This window comes from Chinchilla lanigera, unplaced genomic scaffold, assembly GCF_000276665.1.
Source record: "Chinchilla lanigera isolate Chin_1 unplaced genomic scaffold, ChiLan1.0 scaffold00001, whole genome shotgun sequence".
Lineage (NCBI taxonomy): Eukaryota > Metazoa > Chordata > Mammalia > Rodentia > Chinchillidae > Chinchilla > Chinchilla lanigera.
The window spans coordinates 23,138,772-23,160,445 of record NW_004955402.1 but is presented as its reverse complement, the minus strand read 5'-3'; the positions used below and the strand labels follow the sequence as shown (position 1 = coordinate 23,160,445).

Sequence of the window (21,674 nt, the reverse complement as noted above, 5' to 3'; positions counted from 1 at the left end):
TATATATATATATATATATATATATATATATATATATATATGCTGAACTGTAACATTTATGTGACTCTATTGGTCCAATTCCCCAAAACCATATAGAGTAGTGAAAGTTAGAGACAAAGAACTAGGGACCTAGGCCCAGGAAAGCCCCACCGGAGGCTGAGACCACTGCCAGAAAGTCTAGGCTCACCATCACAGACTAACATCCTACTGTGAAAGATGAGATTGCAGAGATCTTTTTCTTCCAGTCCAAGACACATTTCCTAACTTGCACAGATACTGTTCTTGGAGGATAGAAGAGTTATGTTGAATTCAACCCCTAAAAATTGTATGAAAGGTCACAACAATTCCAGGATTTTGCACTTGCAGTGTCAAGTCACTCAAACTCAGCCCTTACTCCCAGAGGAGTACAAAGCCATCATGGAAACTAGAAGAAATGGATTTTCAGATCTGCAGGCTCCAGTATGGCTCTTCTGGATGGATCCATTCGAACTGCTCCAAGGATCCCCTCCTCCACCTTCCTGCCTCTTCATCTGTCACATTTAGAAAGGCGAAGCACTGTCAAGCAGGCTGAGACAATGTGGGCACTGCCTTGTAAAGCCTCCAAGTGCCCAGTGAAAAAGCAAGCTGGGAAAGCATTCCTCCAGAGGGAATTCCAGAGGAAATAGCAAGCAGGAAGAGGGTGGTGCGGTGTCCACCCAGGAACAAACACAGAGCAAGGTTTTATATCTGACCTCCATCTCCCTCCCCACCTACCTGAGAATGAGTCCCTGGAGTGTCACAACACACAGTTGAGTTTATTTGAATTGAAACATGAAGCCAGACTTTCTCTGAATGGAAATTAGGTCTGATTTGACTGAGGGCTGGCTTTGCCAGGTAGGAGTACGTAGGTATTTTCAAAACAGAATCAGTTACATCTGAAGCCTCAAGGTGTTGACGAAAGTAAATTTTTAAATACATATAAAATAGACAAATTATACCCTTTTATAGCAATTTAAACTTATAGTAAAAGAAACTTTAGATGGGCTACTTAAGACTTTGAGGGAAGTTTCGGAATTCTTGTATGTAAGCAAAAAATGGTTGAAGACTACAGATAGATCCTAGATTAATTCTTTAATCTATTAGATGGAAGCTGTGATACCCAGAGAGACTAGCCATCTGCATGATATAAAAGAGCTGCCTATCAGGCTCCAGTTTTATAAGGTTTCATTTTAAATAATGTGTAGCTTTTTGCCCCACCCTGGCTCAGACACAGGCTCTGGTGCAAGCTGCCTGACATGCACCTGCCTGGAGAGCCCTGGCAGGGACATGGCAAGCCCAGAAGACAGAGTGACAGACTGCCTGAGGCAAGCAGCAGCACAATACACAGGTGAGGGTCTGCCTCTGGAGCAGGCTGCGCAAGAGGGACACTGCTCCCCCACTCTTTAGCTGACTCTGGTCAACTTACTTACACAGCCTCTCTGTGCCTCACTTTCCTCCCTGTAAATAAGGGCTAGTAATACAACCTACTTTTTAACATTAAATAATATACTTTGCTGTATTAATTTAATGGAAAACACAGGCATAGTAAATGTTAGTTATTATTATTAATAATAACTCAATTAATGTTAGTTATTATTATTATTCTAAGATGTGGTGGTCACTAGAATGATCAAATATCCATTGAGGACAATTAAATGTTTAAAACATACAAACCATACATTTCCTGCCAGCAGAGAGCCCCTGGCCGAGGCAACGGCCGAATGACAGTCACTCATAGCAAACAAGCACCAGTTAAACTTCCTCTACTCATTTGCATACCTTCCTCCACCTCTCTTGCCAATGAGATTTCTTATCAAAAGACTTAAATAATAGAATTACATTCAGGATCACTGATAAGAAATCTTTAAGGAATAAAATGCATATATTAAAAAACAAAGCAGGGGCCAGGGATATAGCTCAGCAGCACAGTGCTTTGCTCAGCAAGTGCAAGATCCCAAGTTCAATTCCTGGTACAAAAAAAAAAAAATAGTTAAAAAAACAAAGCAGAAAGCAGCAGGAAATTGAAAGTAAGCAGTAACAAGGCACCTACCTATTAGAAGAGAAGGACCGGAAGTTGTAAGGCTCGGAGGCAGCATGTGTGCCCAAAGGGACAGAGTCAGGAGAGCTGTGAGAAAAGGAAAACCCCCCACACCATATAGCATGCAAAGAGGGCAAAACACCTGATGCTACTCTGCAGGTCAGAAAGATCCCATGCCAGGTGAAAGGGTAAAAGACATTTAGATTTTGACAGATCGTAGTTCAAGACCTTAGGTCTATAAATCCACTATCAGTAAGTTGCATTAAAACAGAAAATCTTAGTACACATGGGTGAGTTTTCTTCTGCAGTTCATCTAAATACGGGTCAGGGAGTTAGTTTAGGTCACAGCCACCCTCTGCCCACCTAAATCCACACAAACACAGCAGAAGGAAAGCAATGGGATGCAGTTAGTATGTCGCACTCTCTTCACTTGGTTAACGTCACACAGACTCGGAGCGAGCCCATCTACCTGCTCTCCTTCTGGGACTCTGTTTCCTTTTCCTTGGTGGATAAGGGAGAATCCTCGAAGTCATAGGAGAAGAGGTGGAAGGGGCTGTGGGGCACGTAGGGCAGCTTCTCTATGGCTGGTGACACCTTCAGTGTGGAGGAGGTGGGTCGAGTGGTTGAGGCCATGCTTGGGGGTGACAAGAGGGCTGGCCGGGGGGCCTCAGGCCTGGTAGACCCACTGCACAGGGGGTTTCCTGGGGCGGTGCTGGCCAGAAACTGCTTTCCCTGCAAGCTGACGTTTGAGGGGCCTGAGAGGGCAGAGCTGTCAGGCGCTACAACCTTCCCAGTGGGACTCTGCTCGGGGGTTGGGCTGGCCTTCCTGCTGGCCCAGGAGAGAGGAGAAGAAAAGAGATTTGGGAGAGAGGAAGAAAAGGTTAGGAGAGTGAGAAAGAAACATATCAAGTCAATCATGTAGCACTGACTACAGGTCCCGCTGTAGTCTTTGAACTGCAGCACAAGTGCCTAGTGGGTCCTGGTCCCCGGCACTTGCTGGTCTAAAGCTAAGACTTGGAGATTACAAGGAAGCCTCTCCCACACTGCACCTGGCCTCTCAGTAGATGAAGGCCTCTGGGAGGAAATTCACCAGAACCCCGCAGACTCTCCTGCATCCACCTCCTGCCTCCCCTGGTTTCTCTCCACCTGTTATGCAGGTCCCTGGAATTTCATAATTAGAATTTCATCTCTTGTTCTTAAATAGAGGATTTGTCCTCTTTCTGAAAATCCCAGCCTTGAAGTATCAAAAAAAAAAAAAAAAAAAAAAAAAAAAGCCAGGTTCTTTTGTAACCTCTTTCAAAGCTTTCTTTGAAAGCAGGCATAGATATAGGAAAAGGACAGGAAATGCCAGCGAGGAATGCAAAAACGGAGTGAAGACAAATTTATCATTTTACACTTTTTCTGGGCCCATCACTAACCTTCAGCCTCTGGGCTTCTTCTCACAAGCCTACAACTACAGTCACAAAGTCTTCTCACATGCAGGCATGGCATCTATGAGTACTGCTGGACATGCTTATTAATTTGATCATGGTGATCATTATACAATATGCAGACATGGCAAAGCAATATGCTATATTAAATATATACAACTTAAACTTACACAATTGTTATTTGTCAAGAAAAATTTTTAGATTAAAAAAGCTTTGTATCTTCAAGGGGACTAGATTTAGATAGTTGGGTACTTCTACACACTCCTTTATAACCTGAGAACTAATGCTACATTCTGCATTTCCAAAGCCACAGCCCCTTCCCCCGAGATCTCAATTCCAAGTTGTGCCCATCTGGACACAGCATAGGAACTGTTTCCTGCTTCAGATTCAAAGCTCTGCCTGTATACAGGGGACACAGCAGTTTCCACGGCAGACAGGAGGACTGCACGAGGCCATGCAGCAGGGTGCTCTGCATAGCGTGCAGCACAGGGTAGGGTACAGGTGGGAACATGCACTACATGGAAGCTGGCAGGAAGGGCAGCAGAGCGGATGTTAACCCTGGAGATAAGGCCTCGTAGTTTTACACTGGAGAACAATCAACATCCGGACTAAGATTAATGAATACTGTCAAGATTAAATTCTTCATTTAATATGCACACTTTTATTTCCTTAAACTGGAAGCTCTAACGACCCTCTGATGAAGAATGCTTTCCACTATCAGTTTGTATAGTTAGAGACACCTTAGTTCCTAAGAGAAGTAATCATCTGTATAAATAACAATCCTAGATAAAGATATCATACCATCAATGGCGATGACTTTAAAAGTTGCCCTTTCTAGCAAGATTCTTTCACCTTGTCTTTTGGTGCCAATGGTGTGAATATGTGAGGGCTTAAGGTAGTGATGGTGAACCTTTTAGAGCACTCAGTGATAAAAAAAAAAAAAAAAAAAAAAAACAAAACAGCTGGCTGCAGCACAAGTGCTGTAGGGCTGCCACCACTAGCTTAAGGGGTTGGGACTAAACATGCACATTTAAGCACACTACAGCTATAACCAGTGTATTTATTAGGAGTCCATAGAATAATTTTATGTGGCTAATTTTCAGCCTAAGTTGGGACTGTCAGCCAAACTCCCTCCTTCCCAGAACACCGCTAACTAATCTATCACTAACAGAAAACAATGCACATCAGCAGGGCAAGGGGCTCAGTTTTATGCTGACCCTTCTCTCATTCTGCATTGTGTGGCTATTTCTCCATCATCGGCTCCTTCCTTTCCTCTCTAAGCATCCTGCTAGCTTCTTCGCAGACATTTCCAAAGGTGGATAGTAGTGGGATTTGTAAAGGCAATCATCACTTTGTTAGTACAGAGAGGATTCTAGGACCCTTTGCAATGGTGGGAGACTCATTATGTCAAATGAAGACTTTCACACACATAGATGATTGAAGATGAAGCATGAACAGCAAAGTACCCTGGGAACTTTGAAGTTGCAAGATGTTATTTTAATTCGTCAAAAATCCTTTTGATTTTCCCTATGTATAGAAAAAAAATGACAGTGAAGGTGCCAATGTGCAGTGGCAATCAATTAAATAAGGAAACTCTTCAATTTTACATTTTTGAACACTGAAAAATGAAAGTACTTGAGCATTTTTAATTTTTGAAAATAAATCATATGGGGGAAACGTCTATAAAATTCCAAAGTTCCACAAGGTAGCTGTGTCTTTTAACACATTCATGAGGGGGCCAAAATTTGTATGGCATGCTGCTGGGCAGCTCTGAACCACCAGCGGGTGATGCATGACTGTCCCATTAGGTGACATGAGACAATCCCATTGGGTGGTGCAAATTGCACAATGACACAGTTATGCATGGACCACTGATGGTTCAAGCCAAGGAATGTGTTAACACTGACTAAAGACAGAAAGAATATACTCTACTGAGGTGAGCAGAAGACAGCAAATGCCCCAAAGGGCTACACAGCTAGGGTAGTTGTTCTGGACATAAAATTTTCTGCCCTTTGCAGAGTGGAATATGTTCTGCTCCACTTGGATTAAAAACACACTTGAATCATTAATATAGTAGTTACATAATCATTTTAGCTAATGCTGTAATAGCAAAGAGCAGGAAAAAGAGGTCCCATGAGATTTTTACAACAATGCTGAAAGGTCTAAACTCTTTAGTGGAGAGGAGCCTTTTTAGTCACCATCAATCTGGCTGAGCTAAAGCACTCGGGGAGGGAGGGGAACAGTGAGAAGAAAACCAGTTGGGTGATCAGTAAAGCAGGATTTGAATTAAAGATTAAGATCTCAAATGAAAGCATGCTGTTATTTCTACAAGACTGGCCATCTTGTGGCTCTATGGACAGGGTAAGTGAAACTTTGCTAGTGCCAGCTGTTGAGGAAGGGAGGAGATCTCTAAAAGGTGGAGGAGGGAGGAGATCAGCTAAAAAGGTGGCAGCAGCAAACTATTCATTACTAAGAAGCATCCAGCTTTTGGTGTGAGCCTGCGAGGGTCCAGCTCTCAGTACCTGTCCTTGCCCTGACATTGGGCTTCGTCCTCTCTCTCTTCTTCTGAATTGGGTTCCGTGACTGGCTGCTCCTCTTCCTCAATCTCCTCCTCCTCCTCATCCCTGAGACGAGGACAGGAAAAGAGAAATGCACACAGAGACAAGATGGAAAAGCGAGATGAACACACACGTAGACAGAACAAAACAAAAAGCAACCCCAGCTGACTGAAATGAAAAGGAGTACTGTCAATCTGTTAGCATATAGCACACAGTTCTGAGACAAGGAACTTTAAGCATGGAAAAGAGATGCCATAACCCAGAATAGGTCATATTTCTTTGTCAAGTTGCCTGGATGCCACCCTGCATGCCCACGTACTCTTCAGAGGACTGTAGCCTTGGGCAGGGCGCATCTATGGCTTTTGCTTTCACACAGAATCATCCTATGAATGTTCCTGGTGATGACCAGCTCCTGAGGCAACCACAGAGCCCTCACTTCTTCACTGCATCCCTCTGGTTAGAAATCATGGAGGGTCACACCAATGTGGCACTGTCTAACCTCCATGGTGGACATATATATGGTTTCCACAAGCCACTTCCTCATCATCAGCGAGTGGTTTTACTTCAAGTGGTACCTGTTCCAGATGGAGCTAATCATGTCACCCCTGGGATAGGAAGGCAAAAGCACTTCCCATGACTCTTGTAGTGCCTCTATCCAGCAGTTCTAAAGCTTCACTTAGGCCTTCCACTGATGGAAGATAATAAATTCTTTCTTGCTTAAGGTAGCTTAAGTGAGAGTTTGCCCTTACAACTAAAAGATTAGACTAGAGACTTTGATAACTGGATCACTACCTTCCTTTGGTCTCTAAACCCTGAGGACATTGATTTATATCACTGTTCACAGGGAACAGCTGCACAAAGCCCTGCCGGGCTCCTCAATCCCTTGCCTTTCTGAACTCCGGCATCCTTTGCCTATTCTCCTACCAGCCCCTCATACCCTGGACCTCATCATACAGAACTAATCCACCCCTTCTTCCTACCACAGCCAGCATCCACCCTCCCACTAAAATTCTCCTTCAAGTGCACAAAGCCTTCCAATTCTCCTTTGTAAATGTCCCCAGCACCTTTTGGCCCTCTGTCTGAAATCACTGTTTCTCACTTTGGCATCATTTTGCCAAGATGTTTTAACTCTCTAGCACTACTGTCTATAGCTCTGCTTTTCCCATTTGCTGAACTATCAAATATATTCAGAAAGTCACACAAATAACTGAATTTTCTCAAAACAAGCATACTCCTCTAGCCAGCATCCACTTAGTTGTCCTTTACATTACTTCCTTTCCCCATCTTACATCAACTAGCATTAGGTAGTTTTGCTTGGTTTTCTTCTTTCTCTAATAGGAATAATACCAGGACTAGTGTCCTTTGTTCAGCATCAAACTTGCGGGATTCATCCACACTGTTGTGTGCATTTAAAGAGCAAGTATTCTTAGTTATATATTATTGTCTTCTATGAATACACCAAAATTTAGTTGTCCATTGTACTGTGGATGATATTTAGGTACTTTTCAGTTATCTTGAATAGTGTTATTATGAACATTACAGTGCACATCTTTTGGTGAAAATGTGAATGTATGACTCTGCAGAGTGTATCTAAAGCCAGAACTGGGGGGGTCATAAAGTATGCATGACTTCACCCTTATTAGAAAGTTCTATTTTAAAAAACTGGTCATGCTAATTTAAATTCCTGTAAGTAGGAAATGAGCACTCTGGTTGCTCCACATGCTTGCTGAGATTTGATATTTTTGTTTGTTTCATTTTTGCCATACGATTTCTGTGTAGTGGCATTTCACTGTGGTTTTAGTTTGCTTTCTCTGATAAATAAGGTTGGCACACTGTCCTACTTTTAATGCCTGCTTGGATATTCTTTTTTGAGGTGCTTAGGTACTTCACCCATTTTTTCAAAACCAGATTGCCTTTTTCATTTTGATTTAAAGGGTGTATATATAATTTGGATGCAAATCCTACGGCATTTGTGTGTGTTAAAAATCTCTCTTCCCTCTGTTTATTGCCTTTCTATTCACTTCCTGATGTCTTTCAGTGAGTAGAAGTCCTTAATGAGGTCCTAATTATCTTGCTTTGTTTGCAGATTAGTGCTTTTACTGTTCTGTTTAAAAAATGTGTTTTTATCTCAAGATCTTAATAATAAAATGTCTACTGTCAAATGCTTTTGTGTTTATCAAGATATCCATCTTTTTCTTTTCTGAAATTATAACAAATTAAAAGACTGTATTTTTAAAATGTCAAGCCAACTTTGCATACTGAGTATAAAGACTCACTTCCTTATGATGTATTGGTCTTCTCATACAGCTAGGTTCTGGTCTATAATTCTCATTCCTTAAAATGTGCTTATTAAATTTCGGAATCAAGGTTGGGCAATAAAGAACTGGGAGCATAATTAGGTTAACAAAGGTGGAACTAAGGAGGAAGATGTTGATCTGGAAAGGCTTAAAGCAGAAGATGGGGCTGAACTTCGTGACTGATCAGCTGTGGCAGGAAGGAAGAGAGAAGTAGTAACACAATCTCAGTCACATGTCTTGGGATCCAGGGTTGGGGTTGCCTCCTTCAGAAGCAAAGAGGCCAGTGAAGAGTGAGGACAGCATCCCCCCTCCTCTCCATGGTACCTGAAGCCCCAGACAAGCATGGCTCTGTCCTTTCTGGCTTGACACAGCAGCCTTCACACAGCGCCCTTCACAAGCCTTGGTCCTTCTGCCCCCACATTCTTCCACAGTACCAAGTTCAACACTGTCCCTGCAACCTTCAGCTCAATGAGAAGTTCACAGATGTTATCATTTCTTTGCTACCCAGAACGCCCTCCACCTTGATTACCTTGGGCCTTTCCTCCTTAAAAGAAAACACTGAAGCGCACCCTCCAAATGGAGTTGATTCCATTCACTCTCCCAGATGGATTCTGAAGGTCTCTGAAGCCAGGCTGCCAGAGTTTGCTCTCCAGCCCCACCACTCTGGAGCTGTGTAGCCAACCAAATGTGGACCCACTTTCTTCATCCCTAGATGGGGTAGTAGCAGCACCTGCTTCCTAAGAGCATAGCATTAATATGCAAAGGCACTTTGAAAAGACCTGGCATATATATAAAAAGCGAATCAGTTTGTTTTAGCTATTTACCTCTGATCACATTGTTATCAGCAACTTCAAGGCCTCTGGGGAAATCTCTACCCTCACCACCAATGGACACCCAGAACTCTGATTCCCAAAGGAAGAAGGTACAGTACTCTGCAAAGCGTTCCATGCCATAGACGGCAACATTTTCCCTTTTATAACTTCCAGCTACGTTAGCTCTGTCTCTTGATCCTTCTCCCCACCACATAGCAGTGTCCAAATGTGTGAAGACAGCTGCTCTGGTCTACATGCCAAACTGACTCCATTTTGGACTCCACACACTTAAATTCCACACTAAATCTTCACATGATGTGTGTGAGATAGCCTTGCTATCACAAATGGTAGGGCAGGATCAAGGGCAGATATCATAGTGACTCCCTGGGAGGATCCATTTCCAGGATGCCCATGAGCAAAGCACTAGCCTTGCCCTGTAAAGGAAAGGGTGGAGAAGAAAATACCCTGTTCTCAGGGCCCAGGACTTCCTATGTTTGGTTTCATTTAGTTTCAGCCTATAATGAAGTCAGCCCAACAGAATGGTTTTTATGCCAGTATTATTTCAGACTGAAAAAGACTCAATCTTGCTTTTTCCCCGGCTGGATTTTCTTTTAAGTATAACTGTTTATAGTTGTTTATATTTGTACTGAGGAATTCTGGGTGTTTGGCGTCTGGCTTTCAAATACCTCTGTGAGGATTTTTCTTTTTTTTTCTTTTTTCTTAATTGATAAGGAGTTACTCTTGGGCATAAGCCTGTCCTAACCCATTAGGTATTTTCCTTTACAGCACAAACGATCCCAGATTTGAAGCCACCCTTTCATCTCAGAAAAGCAAGCCAGAGCCCTAGTCTGACCAATTGTATAGCGCATAGTTCCCATCAAAGTCAATTTAACTTTCCCAAATTCGGGTCTCAGTCAAATGTCATATCTCTTATGCTTCAGAAAGACAAACAAAAAGGGAAAATGAGTATTGTTGAACTGTTTCAAATGCATGACACACCATCCAAGGAGCACTGAGGTATATTCTAGGATCAAAGCAATCAGAGCTATGCAATTTGAGCAGTAAACTAGGAGAAGGCATTTGTACTACATCTAACAGACATAAATTCATAAAACAATATATAAAAATATTAAAAAAATAAATGCCCCATGTATAAAAATGGGTAAAATACATGAGCACGGACAATAAATGTGTACAAAACTTATTTTAATGTCTGGAGGTCAGGGGACTGTAAGTTAAAACCCCAATGAGGTATCATTTTAATCCCACCTGGCAAAATTGTCTGACAACACCAACTGCTGAAGAAAATGTAGGCCAGTTGTCTCTTTTATACTGTTGGTAGGAATGTGCAGAGGTATAGTGACTTTGGCAAAATAACTGGCACTATCTTGTAAAGCTAAACATTCATATCATGACTTAAAAGTGGCACTGCTACCTGGGGCAACAGTTCTGAGTCAGGATGACTCTGTCCCCATCTCCCCAAGGGACAGACAGTATCAGGGTCTGGAGACATTTGCAGTTGACACAGCTGGGTGGAAGAGGAGTGACTGGGATCTAGTGGGTAGAAGCCAGGGAGCTGCTGAGTATCCCACAATGCACAGGGCAGCACCACAACAAAGAATTATCAGGTCCAAAATGTCAACAGTGCCAAGGCTAGGAAACCTTCCCTTCAGATGGGCCCAAGGGTTTGGAGAGAGACAGGTGCAAGGATCCTCTCAGCAGCACTATGTAACTGTCAAAAGCTGGAAATGACCCACGTGCTCAGCAACAGGAAGAAGTACAAAGTGACTGTGGTAAACTCCAGACTGTGAGCTACACATGGCAACACAAGCATCAGAAGCACAATGTGGAACGAGGATCGCAAGGCTTGGAAGGAACACATGGCATGGCACCTTTTTCTTTATAAAGTTAAAAAGTCAACACTCTATATTGTTTAGTTATTCATATATGTGTGATAACCTTTAAATAAAAACAAAACAATCCTCCCAAGATGATAATGAACACATATTTAGACTGTTGGCTACCACGCCTGGGGATGAGAGAGTGAGAAACACATGGTTAGATCTAAGTTAGGGCTAATGGTTTACTGTTTTTACACAGACCATAATCTCATTATGTTCTTAGTAAGTGAATATACCAAAATAAACTAGAAGAGAGCCATACACAGATCAATAATTACAACATACCAAGAACCAAGGAATATGATTAATCCAAACCTCTACAATTAACATATTTTAAAAGTAGGTAATAAAGCAAAATTTTTTAAGAAAACAGAGCAGTTTATAAGGCAAGGGCTCTAGCTTTCTTTAGCTAATGAATGTTTTATTGAGCACGTATTACGTGCAAAACCATAGAGGTTAAAAAAAAAAAAGGTTCCCAATGTTGTGTTACCATCTGGAAAGAAAGAAGACACACAACTAATTATGCTAGGAATTATCCAACCTTGGAAACCTAAGTGCCCTGAAAAGACATCCACAGTACCGTCAGAGCAAAATTCAGGAGGAACTGATCCAGGAAAAGATGAGATTTTACAGACATTTCAAATGCCTCACTTAGTTCTATAAAATGCATACAACTTATATCATAATTAGATGAAAAAATATTTCATAGAAATATTTAACTAAATTTATGACAAGGAAAGTGCCCCCTTAGGCTAGCTTTGCATCACTCTGTTACCAAATACTTAAACTGTAGTTTCAATTTAACCTCTCAGTGACTCATACTTTGTTAACTTCAAGGCTCTTTCTAGGTTACCCAAGGCCCAAGATAAGGTTGAAAATTTCCAATTAGTAATCTTAGTTACAGTGAAGATCTGACCCAGCGAAGCAATAATTTCATTTAAAAATAGAGTTCTGTTATCCACCAGATATAATAAAAGTTCCCTCAAAGATTTGTACCAGCCAAGTGAAAGAAAAGGCATCTAACAGAGCCCAGCTATTGCGCTGATGTTTCCATGATGACAGACCAGGGTTAGAAAGTAAAGTATTTACTGTCCCTGTAGCATGCAGTTTAGAAGGAGCATAATGTACAGTACATGGATCCTGAACATACCCAAGAAGCTGAACTACTGGCCAGCACTTCAGTGCCTGAGACCTTATTTTGCTTTGTTTTTTAATCAAACATTAATGGAACCACATATTTTTACTACTGAAATGCAAGTTTAATACAACAGATTTAATTCTGAGGAGCGTAAATAGTGATGGGGGCAAAACCACACAATTAGTAGTTGGAATTCCAGATTTATTTGGGTGTAAAGTAAATTAATCCAGTGATAGCTAGAGACCATGAGGCATCTTCCACATTCTTTTATGTATACCTTGATTTTGTGTTAAGAAAACATGTTAGTAAAAAACACTGTTTTCAGCCTCAGAGAACAGCTAATTGCTCTAAATGCCCCTGAGAGTTCTGAGAGAGCAGAAGGGAAACTGTAATAAAGGTACTTTGCAGTTCTCCAAGAACTTTTAGAAACAGCAGGTACTCTGACCGCAGCCTCAGGCTAATGGCCTTCAAAGAACCTGCCTCAGGTGTGGCTTGAATCTGTCCTGAGACTTTGGTTGATCTCATATCCTGAGACCATGGTTGACCATTCAGCTCTAATGGTCTGTTACAGCTGAGGAAATGAAATTGTGTGGACATCAAATATTTTCTCATGTACTCTCCTTTCCAGAGTTGTAGAATTACTGATCTAATGTGTTTTCTGGTCAGTCTTGTTTTTAAATGCAAACAGCATTGAGCATCCCTCATCTCAAAAACATGAACCCTGAAATGCTTCAAAATCCAAAAGTACTTGAGGGCTGATAGGATCTCCCCAGTGGGAAATTCCACACCTGACCTCGTATGATGGATCTCAGTCAAAACACAGGTGCATGAAAAATACTGTATAAACTACCTTCAGGCTGGGTGTATAAGGTGTATACAAAACATAAACTTCACATTTACATTTGGGTTCTCTACCCAAGATAACTCACTATATAAATGGAAATATTCCAAAATCTGAAAAATACGAAGTTGAAAACTCTTCTGTTCTAAGCATCTTGGATAAGGGATACTCAGCCAGTAACGGTTCTTCTCATTTATCTTCTGTCTCATCCCTTTTGCCAATAGGAAGAAAAGAATACTGGAGAAGAAGTCTCTTAGAAATGAAGGTGATGTGGTATGTGTGTATGTGAGAAGCAGATATCAAATGTAACCACCACGAGGAGGCCAAACATGTATCAGTGTGCGGTAATACCTTTTTAATTTATGACTCAGTTTGATCCTGGAACTTCTAATTGCCCTTTCACATGTTTTGGACTTGAACACACCACAATCAACTCTTAATACGGTAATCAGCTACAGATAATTGCCATGTAGAGATAAACCCCAAATCTAGTATTTCAGCCGGGGTTCTTCCCAACAACCTCATTTTCTGTTCTCTACAGCTTCAAGTCATGCCCTCCAACTACCACCCGTAACCACATGGATTTATTTGGGTAGCATTTACACTCTGCTTTACTGCCTACTGGTGGAGATGCCCACAAGGAATGAACTGTACACAAAGGAGGAAACAAAAAAGGAAAAGGAAAAAGAGTAGCAAAGGGCCAGAACAACCTACAGACAATCACCCAAGGAACTGAATGTCATTTGTCTTTATGGTGACCTGCACACTCACGCAGTCCCTACCATGTTTCAAACAGGTTTGAGCCTATCCCAGTACAGGAGAGAGAATCTGGAAAATCCAGCCACAGAGCTGACTCTTTCTCTCACATATTCTCAATCCCTCTGCATCTCCCCACAGCCACTGACACTGACAATCTCCAGCCTAGTCACTGACACCATCCAGTTACATTATCTTAAATGTGAATGTTCAGTACATGTTGGAAATTGTGTCTAACTCTTCCAGGGTAAGGCAGGGGCAGGGGTTGTTTTAGTATTCTACAGAGTTGAAAAGCACTGCCCTAGTCCCAGTTGCCACAGTTTCCCTGGAGTTCTGCATTAATAACCACCATCCATTTTCCTGTTTCCACCCTAACTTACCTCCAATCATATATTTCTCCCTTTTTATTAGTATATATTTGTGACACATAATAAATACAGTCACCATGGGGAATTGGTACATATATGTACATATTGTGTCTTGATCCTTTTCACTTTTCCTTCCTCTCCTGACCTCCCATCTCCCACCATCCCCAGATCCCTTTCCCATCTCCATGGGCAGACAGACATCGCTTCTCACCATTCTCCAGTTCTGTTCTTTGTTATTCTAAGTGATGTTTTAGTAAACATCCCCACCCATGTCCTTATGCACATCAGCAAGTTACCCGCACAGGTATGTCCTTGTAAGCATGTTACCCTCTGCCACATAGCCATTTATTTGCTCCTTGCAAAAGGCCTCCTCCAACTACAATAATGGCTTGCTGTAATATTCACTTGCACACCAACTCATTAAACTATGAGTTTCATAAGGGTCATGTTCACCATTATAGCTTCAGATCCAAGAATATGGTAGGCACAAAAATCAAAGTAAATGAATATGATTCTGTTCCTTTAGTATTCTCATCTCAACAAACTCAAGTCAGGAATTAAATACTGAAGCCCATAAAATGCCAGTACTGATGCTACCCTGGAATAACACAGCCAGCATGGTGGCTTCTTCTCTAGAGCACTGATGCCTTGCTCATCTACTTACAGTCACATGCGATCGTGGAGATGGACCCATGTCCACCAGCACACAAAAACAAAGGTAGGTCCCAAGGTACTATATCAATTTTTTTCCAATTTTCTGATTCAAAGTATTTACCTTTCTAGTTGAAAGGCAATTTTAAAAAGCTTGCACAGGTTTTTAAAAATGTAGAAAGGCAGCTTCTCAAGTCCAGTCATATCCATTTCACCTCAGGAGGCCTGGCCATGGCGCACAGCCACAGCACCCCGCACACCGCCCTGTCCCGTCCAAGGACCTCTGGGAGATAAGTGCTGGCATGCAGCAGGCCTGGACTGGCCACTTCCTTATGGGATCTCATCTTTAGTCAATTTTTAATCTCATGTTTATAAAACAAGAACCACATAGCTTGAAAGAAAACCTCAGGAATGAAATTATTTCTCTGAGGCGATGTGGAGACTATACTTGAGTATTCCTGAAGTGTGATATAATTGTCTCTGGATTTCTAACTGAGTTATTGTGTCTTTGTGAAGCAGCTCTCTGTGGATGATCAAAGGCTGCAGATGTCCAACCCAATGTGCCCAGGCTGCCTTGAGTTCTGCAGGGCACCAAGGCTCGGGACCAGGCATTCCTGTTCTTTGCTTTGTCCTGCCCCAAAGACTCTCTCTGGGGGAACAGCAGGAGTTGAGGGGAAGGGGACTGTGGTCATTTATTCTATTTACTTTCTGTGTCGGGTGCTCTTGTACAAGGCAGTGTACATGTTTCAGTCCTTTAATCTTCACAGGAACCTCTGAGGTAGGTGCTACTCATACTTTCATTCACAGATGAAAAGCTGAGGCACAGAGAGGTTAAGGACTTCACTTCTGCTCATACAACTAGTAAGGCAGCATTGAAACCAGGGAGCCCAGCTCTGCCACCATGCTCTGAATCACTATACTGCACTATCGCTCTTTAGGATAAATGACTGGAAAAACAATGCCTCTTCTCTTTAAGAACCGGAAGGAGCCATTATTCCTTTTTTTCTTTCACTTTCCTAAACATGGGTGGCCCTTCTGACTGGATTCATATGCACAGGGAGTCTACCAGCTTGCATCCAGCCTCATCACTCTCGCTGCCTATCCCACACAGCCCCACATCCACCAGGAGGGGAAGAAATGGATGTTGCAGGGCACCACTAGATGCTTTTGGGCCTTGATTGTGGCTCATGTTAATTCTAACCAGTCTCTGAAATGCAAACATGACCTAATTTAGAAACAACAAATATTTTTCAACTTGAACATGCTCCTGTCATCACTATCAGCTCAGTGAACACATGGAGTGAGACAAGCATGACCTTAGGCCAGGTCTGTCTTTGGGTCCATTCTCCAAAGCTTGTCCCCGAAGGGTGCCTTTGTAAAACACTTCACCAGCATCACCTGGGCCCAGTAGAGAATTCTTTTTCTGCTGCCACATTTGGCCCCTTCAACCTACATTTTCAAGGTTTTGTTTCCCTGCTTTTTCAGACTTCATCAGGGCAGAGTTATCACCAGGGTCCCTCCACAGGCTATCAAGCAAAGACAACCTCATTCCTCTACCCATGACTAGATTCAATCAAGTAGACTTAATGCTGGTTAGAAAGCCTCTGCTCCACTTCCAAAGGGATTCTGGGAATTGCACAGGCAATAGGGAGAGAGATGCCTCCAGTGTGATCTCCCTGCCCACATGTGCATGGATTGTTCAAGTTTGTACTGAAAGAAACCAGTCAAAGATGCCACTAGAATGTGAACCAGGCCTTCTCTCTGAAGTGTGCTCATACCACTCCCAGGAGAACAGCTAGTCTCCTGCTGGAAGCTTATATCACAGTCTTCTAGAGCTCTAAGAACACAATAGAAGATAACAGATGTAAATTCTTGCTGGTTTGGCAAGGGGTGACAGTTTCAATATCACCATTTCTTAAGATGATAATTCTGCCTTTATTTCTCAGGGATTTATCATCCGCATCTCTGCTTACCTGTTTTTTTTTTTGTTTTTGTTTTTGTTTTTGTTTTTTTTTCTGGGTTACAGCCTGTCTGTCACCCATCACCTACAGGTATTTGAGTTCCAGAAGTGTCTATCCAACTCACTGTGGGGATTCCTGCTTCTCTTTCCCATGGATGCCTCAAACTTAACACACCCAAAGCTTACTGAATATTCTTTCAGCCAGACCATAACCCTGAGAATCAGCTTAGACTTCACAGTGTAATCCAGTCATGGTCCTACAAACCATGTCTCCCTGCATCTCATCCCACCCTTTCCATTCTCCCTGCACACTGCTCCAGCCCTGTTGTGGTCTTTCTGCTTTCAGCTTGTTTTTCTCCAAAGCTCCTGGCTGCCTCCACAGTGCTCTTGTCAAAACAAGACTTTCATCCTCTTTCTCCACTTAAAACCCACCAGTAGCTCCACTTGGTTGTAAGAGTAAAGGTCTGCTAACTTCTTCAGAACCGTGATAGATATTCAAACTCAATGCAGCAAAGTCCAAGCCCCCAAGAAATCTGCAGTCTGGTTATGGTGAAGTTTTAAAAACACGTCGTGCCCCAGAAATCAGAGGTTCCCAAGGTGACGTCTCCCTGCCTCATGCCTTCCTGCCTTGGCCTGGTACAGCTTCTCCCATGTCCAGGCCCATGCTTGCCTCCAGCCTTGTTTCCAGCTATTCAACACTCAGGATGATGCTTGGACATCTCAGAATTACTGGCTGTATTCCAATCATACCTCTTCAGGGGGTCGCCACTCTCATCAGTGAATCCCATTTAAAACAAATCAGTTACCATCAGATAAATCTTCCCAAGTAGCTACTTGCCACTCATGGTACCAGTGGTTGCTAATCTTGTTGTTGTGAAATCATCTGGCATGTTGATGCCAGTATACAGAATATTCTCTCCAGTTCATATTTATTTAACAATTACCTTCTTTTAGACACTACCCAGGAAGGCTTCAGGGCACAGAGATTAATAACAACAGAAGGCAAAGCACACGTTTTTGCTGTCTGCCCTGACTCTCCTACCACTCTCCTAAAAGAAGAGTGAGGGTCAACATCCTCACTTTACAGAAGGAGACAGAGTTAGGAATGAAGATTATGCCTCTGTATTCAACCACCACAATTGCTTCTTTACTGCATATGGCCAAACCTACCCCAGCCAGGACCAAACACGTTATTGGAGTAGCAGATTTTTGTAGGCTAACATTATATAATACCTACCCATTTCATAGTGTATTTCTTCCTTGCAAATTAGATGCTTGTTGCCAATGGCTATCAGAAAAGAGATAAGCCTACTCCACTGTGAAATTGTCGAGCTTGGATATAACGAGGGAATTAATTCTGTAACCTTGACAGTGAAGCCTTGTGGATAAGGCATGAAGCGCCAGACAGTGAGGTGTTGCCCTAGACCTTAGACATCCAAATGTGTCTCCTTCCTGTCGAGATACGAGCAAATGAGCTCACCCACCCAGTGGGTTCCAAATAAGTCTCCCCCACTTGCTTCCTGTGGCTAGTGAACATATGCTAATGACTCTTCCCACTCCTGCGGGAACAAAGAAAACAATATCCCCTCCAATCACTCGCTGCAGCTCCCACCCTGGGCTCAGCCCCAAGGCTTGGCTTACTTCATCCCATCATCCTTCGGAGCCCCTGATTGTCGGGCATCAGCTGGGGGCTTGTACAATGCTAAGGCCGCATAGGTCCCTGCTCCTTCTCAGGTTCCAACAACTGATAGTCAGTCGTGGCTTCCTTCTAACCCTGAGTTCTGTTCTCTGTGACTTCCTTCTTCCAACTCCAAGGTAATGATTAGTTATGTTGAACTGCGAAGGTTCATTCCAATATCACAGTTAATATTCTGAGTATTTTCAGAATTCCTCTCAGAAACAGTCTTCAATGCCACATATGAGCAAAAAAGCAAATAAATATGATTTCAGGATCAAAATCAATAAACAATATAATTTATTAGGATTACAAATTTCAAATAAACATTTTCTCTGAATCATTTATTTTTGCTTTCTCAACAAATCTAATTCATCTTCAAAAGACAAAACATTGTCAGTACTTGAAAACATTTTATAGGGCTACAGAGTTGACTGTAATTGAGAGATATTTGAGAGGGTAAAATTATCAAAAAGCTAGTATTTTACATGTATGAAGAATATATTCTATTTTTGTATCTGAAATTTTCCATATGAAAAATAAAAAGCAGCTAGCTAGACATTGATTAAATCAGACAAGACATTCTGGACACAAATCAGGAAAGATCTAAACAGGCTATACTCAGAAAATGAAATGTCAATAGCACTTCCTTCCAGAGGTGATGGAAGATGTACAACCTCAGTAGTATCACAAGATGCAAATTAAAACACTGAGTTGCCACATTTCATTTTTCAGAATTCTAAAAACATCCAGGGCTGGTGACAGTATGGGAAAATGGCCAGTGGGGGGTTAAGGTGGGAGAAGAAGCTGACAAGGCCTTCTTAAAAAGCAATGCAGTGATACCAATTTTTAAAATGTAAGTGTTCTTTGACATGAAATTCTGCTCCTAAGAATTTACCCTACAAAGGTATAAATGCTAACATACGTCCATGAGTGTATGTATGTTCACACGTGCACGATCACTTCCACAAGTTTGGAACCAGGACAAACTGGAATCAAGCAATAGCAAAATGAATAAAAGCATTATGGTATTATGGCATATCTATATAATAGAACACAAAGCAACAATTTTTAAATATACTGATATAAAAAAGCCTAGAAGCAATAATAAAAAAGGCAACATGTGTGTCCACTAATTGTTTCCTGTCAACCACTCAAAATATTTGTTTTATTTCTACAGAATCACAAAAATAAGGGCAGTTAAACAGAATGATGAGGGCATGGACCCTGAAGCTGAAACTGAACCCTAAAATCTGTTCTGCTACTTATTTGCTGAAGAACCTTGGGCAAATTACTTCAACTCCCTGTGACTCAGTTTCCCTCCTGTCACATGGCAGCAGTACAGTACCTACTATACCATGGGTAATGGTGAATGTGGAGTCAATACACCTGCAATGACTAGCATGGTGCCTGGCAGATAATTCCATGTTCAACAAAGGTTAGGGTTTGTTATAGCTGTTATTGTTGAGTTGCTATTTAGTTAGCACTTACTGTGAGGCAATGGCCATATGTAAGTTCAAACCTGGCTGTAATGGTGGAGGCAGGCTTGGAACTTCTCCTGCCCTACATTAACACATCCACCCTCTGTTCAGCACCATGGTGATTCCAAATCCTGTTCACGCCTACCAACTACAGACTGAGTTCCTAAGGCTGGTATCTCTACTCTGCCCCTATAATATACCCCTGCAAAACTCCTTCTTTCTCACTATAGCTAGTGGGTAAGCTATCCCCTGGTCAGTCCTCTAAGCATGCAGCTGCTTGGGCACGGTCTCTCTAGCTCCCTCTCACAGTCTAGCTGAGGCCAGGCTATATCTTGTCTGCTGCTTAAAGGTCAGATATGTCTACAGGTCAAAAATCCTGGCTTCCTGACTACAAATTCAAAGCCTAGCCACAACTTGACTCCCTTCATGACCCTTATTTACATGCTGGTCACTGTGCAATTTATTAGAAAGAGTATTTCTGTGCCATATACAACACACATTTTTATCTTTATCCCTAATCTAACTTACATGGGAAAGCTGGCAATTCTTATATTTTCCGTTTTTACTTTGTGACCACTGGTTGCCAATATCAGTGGATTAATAGAGAACATTGGTGGTTGAATTATTAGCCTGTGTTCCTGTTCCTCCAGGCTGTAGAGTATCATACCTCTGTTATATAATCATGGTTCTGTCTTGCCAACTTGTTTTATGCTGGTGTCACATTCCATGATGTTGATTTTTTGGAATGTGATATATGTGAGGCTGATTAGACCTAGTTATATTTGGTTACTGAGAGAAGCATAAATTTAGTCAAACCTGTGGGTACCTGAGAGGGTTCAGCATACACCCTGAGAACTTTGCTATGAAAGCATAAAACTTTGCTAAATAGAATTAAGCAAAAACCAGAAAAAAATATTCTCCTTTAAACTATGTAGCCCAGAGTAACCAGCTAGTTGTTGAAGACATTTCATATCTCATTTCTTGCTAAGAAGTACTGTCTCCATGAGATTCATAAAGAAAATACCAATGAAGCTTTTAACTAGAAATACTTCTACAGACTTGTGCTTTAACTGATTTGTTATATTTGTTATTCATGCACATGAACATTTAAGATAGGTCCACAGAGTTCCATCTGCTTCTGAGAAAACTCCCTTTCCAGTAGCTAAGGCATTCCCACTTTATCATTTCAAAGAGGTTAAAATTACAACCAATTGCCTATCTCATACTAAGTCTGGGTTACCCAGATTTAGTCCTATTGACATGTTAGACTATGTCTTTCACAAGCAGGTATCCTGAGTAGCATAGACCAGCATTCCTTGACTCTACATTCTAGATGCCAGTAGCACCCTCTGCTCCAGTTATGGCAACCAAAAATGTATACAGGTGTCCCCTGGATGGCAAAATCACCCTTGGTTAAGAGCCATGACCTTAAGGGATCAGTGGGATTAATCCCAGCTTGCAGTAACCTTTCTAACTGTCCAAGTTCTCCTGGATTCATCACAGATCTTTTTCCCCCGCCTGCTTCAATGTGTCCCTCAGTCTGACTTATCTTAACCTTCTCTATCTGCTGCAGTCTTCCACTTGCTTTGGGAATTCATGGTCAGCCATCAACACAATCCCCTATAATGTCACTCTCTTCATAGAATATTCCTGGAGGCTGGGGATTTAGCTCAGGGGCAAAAGTGCCTGCCTGGCAAGCGCAAGGTCATGAGTTCGGTTCCCGGTACCGGAGAAAAACCAAAAAAAAAAA

General features: G+C 41.9%; 1 protein-coding gene across 9 annotated transcripts in view; it reads right to left on the bottom strand.

Annotated features, from left to right (window-relative positions):
* Fhod3 (formin homology 2 domain containing 3) overlaps positions 1-21,674 on the bottom strand; it is a 455,934-nt gene that overhangs the window by 117,548 nt on the left and 316,712 nt on the right. For 4 of the 9 annotated variants that reach the window (XM_005372817.2, XM_005372818.2, XM_013510258.1 and 1 more), the window contains 3 exons: positions 6,009-6,110; positions 2,526-2,882; positions 2,069-2,143 (listed from right to left, as the gene is read on the bottom strand). The exons of 4 other annotated variants lie outside the window; for them this stretch is intronic. In XM_005372817.2, the coding sequence (XP_005372874.1) occupies positions 2,069-2,143; positions 2,526-2,882; positions 6,009-6,110 (534 nt within the window). The remainder of the gene's footprint in view (positions 1-2,068; positions 2,144-2,525; positions 2,883-6,008; positions 6,111-21,674) is intronic. One more of the 9 variants, XM_005372820.2, reaches the window with a different exon arrangement.